This window comes from Artemia franciscana, chromosome 4, assembly GCF_032884065.1.
Source record: "Artemia franciscana chromosome 4, ASM3288406v1, whole genome shotgun sequence".
Taxonomy (NCBI): domain Eukaryota; kingdom Metazoa; phylum Arthropoda; class Branchiopoda; order Anostraca; family Artemiidae; genus Artemia; species Artemia franciscana.
In genome coordinates, this window is record NC_088866.1 from 43,650,629 (window position 1) to 43,660,116 (window position 9,488).

At 35.6% G+C, this 9,488-nt stretch overlaps 1 protein-coding gene across 4 annotated transcripts in view; it reads right to left on the minus strand.

Moving 5' to 3' along the window:
• LOC136026468 (endoplasmic reticulum membrane-associated RNA degradation protein-like) overlaps positions 1–9,097 on the minus strand; it is a 93,703-nt gene extending 84,606 nt beyond the window's left edge. The window contains exon 1 of one of the 4 annotated variants that reach the window (XM_065703075.1): positions 9,050–9,097. Coding sequence is in view for 1 of the 4 variants with exons in the window: in XM_065703073.1 (XP_065559145.1) it covers positions 8,891–8,912 (22 nt within the window). In the remaining 3 variants the exon portion in view is untranslated. The other 3 variants (XM_065703074.1, XM_065703076.1, XM_065703073.1) reach the window with 3 other exon arrangements.
• Positions 9,098–9,488: the final 391 nt, after the last annotated feature.

Sequence of the window (9,488 nt, forward strand, 5' to 3'; positions counted from 1 at the left end):
GTAACCCCCTCACACCCCCTCTACCTCAAAAAATTCCCCCATGAAAAGGTCTGTACACTTCCCAATAACCATTACTATATATAAACAATGGTCAAAGTTTGTAATTTACAGCCCCTGCCCCAGGGACTGTGGGAGATTAAGTCGTCCCCGAGGACATAGTTATTAAGTTTTTGACTATGCTGAACAAAATGGCTATCTCAAAATTTTGATTTTGTTACTGGGGAAAAAATTAGCGTGGGAGGGGGCCTAGGTGCCCTCCAATTCTTTGGTCACTTAAAAAGAGCACTAGAACTTTTACGTCCGTTAGAATGAGCCCTCTCGCTGCATTCTAGGACCACTGGGTCGATACGATCACCGCTGGGCAAAAACAAATAAACAGGCATACATGATTTGTCTTCTGGTAAAAAAAAATACAAAATTTTACATTTTTGTAGATAGGAGCTTGAAACTTCTACAGTAGTGTTCTTTGATACACTGAATCTGATGGTTTGATTATCGTTAAGATTCTATGACTTTTATGGGGTGTTTCCCCCAATTTTCTAATATGAAGCAAATTTTCTCAGGCTTGTAACTTTTGATGGGCAAGACTAAACTTGATGAAACATATATTTAAAATCAGCATTAAAATGCAATTCTTTTGATATAAGTATTGGCATCAAAATTCTGTTTTTTAGAGTTTCGGTTGCTATTGAGCCAGGTAGCTCCTTTATACAGTTCGTTAACACAAACTGTTTGATTCCACATACTTTATAATTTAGCTTGTCTTGGTTCTCCTTCATCTTTACACTATTTCGAGCTTCTTCATTTTATTGCTTGAATACTTGCTATATTGAAAAATGGCAGAATAAAAATTTAATTTTCCTTGTTTTAGTTCGCAATAAATCCATGCATCTGGGAAAAATATTGGTAAAATTCTAGATGAGTGGTTTCTGCAAGCAAATTTACATTGTATGGCAGAAATCTGATTAAAAAAAAATAAACAAGAAAGAAATAAAGCACACTATGCCAGCTGCGTAATTTCATCAAAATCCCGGGGGGGGGCTGCATTGAAGCCAATTTTCCAAAATCAATTGAAATGACAGTAAAAAAAAAGTTATTTGGTACCATAAAGGTACTATTTAGTATTTTGGAAGAAAAGTCATTATTTTCTTATTTTGGAAGAAGTCATCATGGAGAATTACAAGGAAAAAAAAAATTCCGATCCTTCATGGAGCATTACAAGTGATCATGTTATGGCCATCATGGAGCATTACAAGGATAGAAACCCTTAACTTCATACAAGTTGGAATTCAAGGAATTTTAAGAAACCATTTGTCCCTCCCAAATATGTAACTCATTGCCATCATAGTTATGTCCTCTCTCTAGGCTATTTAAAAAGTTTGTTTATTTTTTTTCAAATCGGTTTTTTGACAATATGACCAACTTTTGATGAGAAATAATATTAAGCTTTCGAAATCTTCACTATCAAGTGCTGGATTACATGTAGACACCTTTAAAATGTATCCTTTTAAAGTCTCGAATGCAAGATCAGTCCCTTCATCTACAGGAAGCTTAATATGCAGAACACATATTTTTTTTTCTTGCCTCTTACACCAGCAGGTGGCTGTAGCAAGGTATCTTTTTTCATGTTAGTAAGTCCCTTTAGAAAGGTTCAATGAAACCATTCCATGATCAGAAAAGTTAGGTGGAAATTTCCAAGTAACATAAATCAAGACAACAACAAGCAATAGACCTAAAAAACTAACTGCTAATACTATAAAAAACAAATCATAGTGTACCCCACCCTAACCCTCAAGGTTAATGGTTGTGTCATTTCATGGATGATGTATCGTTGCGTCAAGTCAGATATTAGCTTATATTTAAAGTGAATTAAGACCTTTTTTTCTTAGACACCAAGTCAGTCCACATCTAGCAGTTATGTTGTTTTTGTAGTATGTCCAAACTTTGGTTGCTTTCTAAGCCCATTACCAAAATTCCGCGACATAAACATAGCTCATTTTTGAACTGGATCAAGAATTAGCTAGTTTGAAACTACATCACCAAAATTCTGAAGCATGAACCTAAGATCTATTGATACACCCAATCAGGGCTTAGCTTGTTTTTGTACTGACTTAGCACTTAGGTTGTTTTTACACCAAATCGGAATTTATCTTACTTTTGCATGAAGACAGAACATAGCCCATTTTTACCCTTTTGAGTCCAACTGAAGCTTGACCTTCACTTTTTTCGTCTTAATTCAAAACTCACATCTTCTTCATATTAGAGCACTAAAATTTTTCAGCTCTGACTCAGATTGTGTTTACATAAATCAGGAACTAGCTTGTCTGTGCATGAATGGGAAAAAGGAGAGCCTCTAACAAATTACATAGGTCCATATCAGGTGTGGTTTCAAAGTGTGCTATGCACAGCAAAAAGTGTGCCAAGCCTTGTGCAAACTATGTCGAGCATGGTAGGGCTGTGCAGCCTACGTTGTGTTCTGAGAGTTTTACTAGGTGGCGGGAATTGGTTCCCTCAATCACAACTTAAATTCCTTTTATACTGAGACCGAGAACTGGGCATGTTTCTTATCTAAACAAGAGATATTGTGCATATCTGTCTTCCAAAAAGTTGATGGTGGAAGGAAGGTGGTTAGAGGCCTTGTTTATAGCTCCAATGGCAAATATTTAAATTCTTTACTAATGTAAAACATGCCTACATTTTCCTGCAAACAGTTTTGTGTCAACAATGGACCCTTTCAATGATTTAACCCTTATCCCTCAGGGTGCAGCACTGATATAAAAAAAGTAATTTTTCTGAAAATTTTTCATGTTGATTCCATAACAACAAGTCTGTATTTCTATATTGTTACAAAGCCTTTTTTAATTCATTTAGAAAAACTGGGAATAGAAGCCAGTGGTACATCTCCCTCCCCTAGATTATAAGGCCTAAAACCATCCCTTCATCCAGAGTCTTTATTCTGCTTCTCATGACAAAATCCATCAAAAATTATCCATATAAATGGTGATAAAACACAAACCTACTTAATTTCTCATCCTGCTTAATTTAAACACAAACCTGCATAATTCCTCATCCCATCTGAAACCAGCTATTAACCTCATTCTCTACCTGAACTCCAACAATGTTATTCTTGTATACACTCCTACAAACTTTAATGTATTTATCTCGTATAACATAAAAGGATAGGACTTCAGTTAAAGCTCTTCTAATGGCTGAGTCAAACACCTGTTCATAATCTATAAACTACTAATACTACTACAAACAATTCACCACAGCACCAAGCTACCAAGACAACTATATACACTCCTCCTCCATCCCAATCTATTCAAAGCCTCCCTCTTTATATCCTCCCATGAAGTAATTGAAGTTCCCTATTCCTTTAGAACCACATTTTTTATACCACCTACAGTTTGAAACATGATCAGTCAGACAGGTACCCAGAACAATCTGTAGGCAATTTCTCTGGAAAGAATCTAGTTAATCTTTCTCTGCTTTTTGGAGCACCCATACTTCAGAGCCATATTTGACCAATGTCATCACTGTATCTTCCAATATTCTAACCTTGTCTACAGACTTATCTTCCTATTATTCCAAACTTTTTCTAACTGTGATAAAACACCACAAGCCTCAGCTATTCTACTTTTAACATCTTCACTGCTAACAACATCTTTACTAATAAGACTACCAAGGTAACTGAACCTGCTCACCTGATCAATCTTTTTGTTATCCAACATCACCTTTTCATCTTCACTTGGTCTTCTTAATATTAATTTTCAAACCTATTATAGCACTGTGAACTTGCAAAACCTCTTAAAGCTCATTCATTTTGTTCATACTTTCATTTAGGATGCTTAAATCATCAGCATAATCAAAGTCCAGGACAGATTTTCCTCCCCATTTGATTCCACGGCCTCCCATTGCCTTTCCTGTGCTCCTTAAGGCAAAGTTCATCAAAATGATCCATATAAAGGGGATAGAATTCAACCCTGCTTAACTCCTGATTTACAACAAAACCAGCTGCTAACCTTATTTCCTACCTTAACTGAAGTAGTGTTATTCTTCTACATAGCACTTATAATTGTAACGTATTTGTCTGGTATACCATACAAGGATAAGACCATTGTTAAAGCTCTTCTATCAACAGAATCCGACACTTGCTCATAATTTATAAAACTAAGGTGTTTGACAACTCAGGAACTTTTCAATTATTAACCTAAGAGTGAAAATTTGATCAACACATCCTATACCTTTTCTAAAACCATGCTCTTCTTCACTTAAAACTTTATCACAGTATCTCTCAGTCTAGAAAGTATCATATTACTAAGTAATTTGCTACCTTATACAGTGGTTTAATTAAGGTTTCCTTAAAGTCGTTTTATGCTTCTCTTTTTTCGAAAATCACATTCATAATCTTCAGTAACTTATTTCTAACCTCAGAGCCACCATATTGAAGAATCTCATTTACCACACTATCAGCACCTGGAGCCTTATTATTTTTAGTCCTTTTAGTACTGTTGCTAATTCTTCCTCAAAAAACAAATCTTCCTTCACATACAAGGTATCACAAACTTTTCCCCCTATATCTTTTCATACAATTGTATCTTGGTTTAGCATATTCTCAGAATGTTCTACCCATCTTTCTTTAACTTTTTTCTTATCACCAATTGTGGCCACAATCCTATCTTTAATTGGGACTATTCTGGATTGACTTATCCCTCTCAATTTCTTAATATGCCAGCACAATTTTATACAATGACATAGTCTAGTTGCATTTTTCATTTTTTTTTTTTCTAAAATTATTCTGACTCTTTTCGACATTGTCAAATTTTAAACTCTCAAGCTTAGTATTCAACTATTCCTGGAAAGTTTTTCTCAAATTCTCATCCTCGAGTCGACCAACATCATAGCTTCCTTGGAGTTAGTAACCCTTCCAAAATTCCAGCTTTAAATTAACCCTAGACACTACTAGATGTTGATCTTTACTCTTAAGATCAATAACAGCACTCCTATATACCCTAGTACCTTGTGTTGATCCTGCCAGTCTTTGGTTTCCTATAACATAATCAATAAGGTTTGCTGCCTTACCATCACGTGGATACCATGTCAACTTATGGGCCATTTTATGACCAAACACAGTATTGGTTATAGCTAGATTGATGTACCTACAAAATTGCAAAAATCTGTAGCTATTAGCCTAGTGTTTCCAACACCAAATTTACCTAGGCTAGGAAACCATCTAGCCAATTTCTACTGATGTGGGCATTAAAATCTCCTCGTAAAAACACCACATTTCTACCTGGGACCCTGTCTATTTGCTCTGAGTCACTTCTGAGTCTGAGTCACTAGGATATCAGTCAGTCAGTTCAACAGGGGCATATACTACTATAACTGATACCCTGACCTTTTTAGTAATAAAATGAGCAATTAGTACTCTATTAATAATACATTATCAGCCTAAACAAGACTTTGTAGCTTCCTTATTGATCATGAGCCCTACTCCTTGTCTATATGCCCCATCCTTCCTCCCTGAGTAAAAAATTCTTTACACAGTTTCCAAAATTCCAATTCAAATTGTCTGAATTTGTAGTCACAATGTCAATACAATAGTCATTTCTTAATGTTGTAACATTCTAAGTTCCAATTCTCATGTTCTTTAAATCATTGAAATTATTTTGGCCCCAGGAAAAATGATCCTAGATACCAGTGCAGGACAGAGATCAAGACATCTTCTCAAGTCTATACCAAAGTGCTGAAGCCAGCTTATATCCAGACAGGAAGAAGTCCCTGGGACCTCCAGCATGAATGGAGGCTTTGGGCAATCCAGGGCCCATCTTGGTCACAACATGATTTTCAGCCCTTGGTGATGCTCTTCTATGAACAAAAGTCAATATCCTGCACAGGCAGTCCCAAGCCTTTTACCTCTGACCTATTCATGCCTAAAAATATTATGCTACTTCAAGGAGGCAACTTTGAATTGTCCATGACGATTAGTTTGATACAGTGACCCCCTGGGAAAAAAAAAATAACCACGCATCCGTGATCTCTGTTTTGGGGATGAAATGCTAAATTCCACGCTTTTTAGATAAAAGCTTGAAACGTCTACAGTAGGGTTTTCTAATATACTGAATATGATGGTGGGATTTCCATTAAGATTGCTTGACTTTTTGGGAGTGTTCACCCCTTTTTCAAAACTCAAATTGCTTCAGGCTCGTAAGTTTTGATGGATGACATTAAACTTAACAAATTTTATATATTTAGAATAAGCATACAAACACAATTCTTTGGATGCTTTAATTTTCTTATCAAAAAGTACTTTTGGTAGATTTTCGGTTGCTGTAGATTGAAAGATCTAAAGCTGACCTGGCCAGCCATGACAAAAACAAAGAGAGAGAGAGAGAACTCTCTCAATGAAGAAAACAAATGGGAGTACGCCAAGTAGAAGAAAAAGACAAAACTAAAGCAAGGCGGATGCATCATCAGTATGAAATAAGACATCTTGTATGCTAAGAAAACAAAGGTAAAAACTAAAATAAGCCAAAATCAAATAAATCCCAAAACCAAGAAATTAAAACAACAAATATCTATAGGGTCAACTAATGCTGCTGCAACTTCAATTGGGCATAGTCCTGTTTGTTTTCTTCATTGCCAGATTTCTCTTTCTCTTTGTTTTTGTCAGGCAGATTTGCTCCTTACTTACAGTTTCTTACCACAAGCTAATATTTTTTCTTCTACATTAGCATTGGTTTCCCCTCTTATCAAACTCTTTGATTTGTGATATTAGTAAAGTTACAGAGAAAAATCTTTAAATAATTGTAAACTTTCCATCACAGAAGACTTGGTAAATTCCAGACAATCCCTAAAATTGGTTTGCAGATTTATTTTTATTCAGTGAAATTTAAAAATGTTTATAAGTCTTTCTATGCTGCAGCAGACTATATTAGTCTTATTTTTACCTAAATTCTCTTAAAAACGAAAACTAGCTACAGCTTTTCAGATCCAGCTCTTTGAGTTTGCTATATATTTTGCAGACTTCATATAGCCTTGGGAAGTATCCCTTTGGTAAAAGAAAATACCATCATGCTATCTATACAGCTTTTTTGATAATACTGATAAAACGAAATAGTAATTGGCATAATTAGCTTATATATTTTTAGCTGTTTTGCATACCTAAATAAGTCAACAGCTACCACAATTTAGAACCAAAGGTTCTGTGTACTGTAGAACTAACTTTAGTCTTACCGCCATAAAAGTATCATGCATAAATCTTTATTAGCAGAAAAAAAAGCTTTCCAAACATGGAAATTATGGGAGTTCCCAGTTTTTATTTTTGTGGAATCTCCTATAGAATTTTGAAGTTCCAAAGTTGATATGATTTGGTGATCCTGAAATTTTTCCTTAGAACTGTCCATGATCCCCAGGGACCTCATTTAAGCACTGCAGAAAAAGAATCTAAACCTAATTTTATGCCTTAATGTTCAAAGTCACACATTCAGAATTCACTGCAAGTGAAAGATTAGCTGCTTGCCAATACTGAGTCTTTGGGACAAAAATTAATTTGATATTAGACAGCATAGTAAAACAGGTGTGAAAGCCACTAAACGCCAGTGTGAATATGAAAAGGTCTCTGGACATGTATGAAATGTCAGTTGTTTGGGATAAATGTTGTTGGGACATAGAACCAATGTTTTAACCCTTTTCATACCAAAATTCATAGAAAGAAAAGATCATTTCCAAGGGTAAAAAAGGGCTCATAACTGAATTTGCAAGAAAAGCAATTAGGCTAGGCTACTATATTAAAAAAAAACAAAAAAGTGTATCTAATAGAATGTTCACTTTATTTGTTGGTCAATAATATGAACTGCTCAATACTTACAAAAAAAAGCTTGCCCCTTCCAAGTAGCCTATTAGACACCATATAAACAGTATCTACTGACTTTGAAGTTGCTCACCTTGACATGACAAAAAGAGGGTTGATGTAATAACAGCTAGACCTAGATTTGTTGCTAGTGGTTTCTTGGGTAAAATTCTAGTTAATTGCCTTCTTGCTATGTCAGAAAGGGTTTAGGTTAGGAAAATGAAACTTTCAGGGATAAATCTACAGACTAAAGTGTATCCTGGGAAGGTATTTTGAAGCAGCTACCTCCACTCCTTCTCCCTCTAGAGGGTCCTGACCTTTGAAAATATGTGTGTTATAAAAGTGACACCTTGCAAAATAGATCTTCTGCTTAATTGAAGTACAACAAAATTGTTTTCAGCTTCAAAACTTTACTCAATTCCATTTTATAAGGTTTTAAAGATATGCAAATATATTTCCTAAATTTTGGAAAAAAATATTGATATGGCTCAAAATTCTACTCAAATAACAGGAATTGCATTTTCAGAACTAAAGGTAGAGAAAAAGCAACTAGTAACTGAAAATTAAGGTAAAATGTTGTTTTGTCAAAATTTCAATAGGTAATAGACCTGTCATGTAGGCAAATTTCAAAGTCCTCTAGAGGGCAAAGGAGTGGAGGTAGTTGCTTCAAAATACCTTCCCAGGACATACTTTAGCCTGTAGACCCATCCCTGAAAGTTTCATTTTCCTAACCTAAACCCTTTCTGAGATAGCAAGAAGTCAATTAACTAGAATTTTACCATTTTTTGGCTTCAGTTAATACTTGAGTTACAATTGATCTTCCAGTAAATCTTAGTTCAATCTTTATTGATAAGTCTATAGTGGCCACCTGAATTGTTGTTTCTGACAACCCATTCCACAGTAGCACTTCTCTAGCAGACTTTTAGGCCTATTGCTTCCTTTTTTAAGACCAGGGAAGATAGAGTTGTTTTTTCTGTGGCCTTTAATGCAGGTAAGAAGAGGAGTGGTTGGCTAAAGAATTTTTTTCACTAGGCCTACCTAAGTGTAGCCTACAAGTCATCACCACCTTATTCTGCTGGCAATTGTGAGTTAGAACGTTTTTTCTGGCTAGTGAACTTATGATCTTGATTGTAAAATATACTGCTGTCAATAAATTGAATAAACTATTTGAATAAATCTTACAAACTAATAGCCTGCCTCGGGATGGTTAGTGGATACGTCTGAGACAGTGTTGCCACTCGACCGGTACTGCTCCGCGGCAACGGCCTCGTCAAAAAGCGGCATTTCCGCGGCATCCTTGAACCAAAATGCAGTAAAAACCGTGGCATGCCCGAAATTCTCTGAAAAGCTGTGTTTTGTATTTCTGAGAGAGAATTGGTAAAAAATCTCGCTTTAATATGAGTGTTGATTCAGTATCAAGTGAATTGTGAACATTCAGATAAATAATACAAGACAAACAGACAAGATTAATCGGAATCGGACTGTTCACGGGTGTCACAAACAATATCTTTGGCCAGACCATACACAATACTTTGGTTCAAAACGTTACAGTCACGAGAAGAGGCACTAGCATTCACTTTGAGTACAGGCTTGACTAGTCCGGGTTCTAGCTCTAGCACTGACTTGCCCGAGTCAA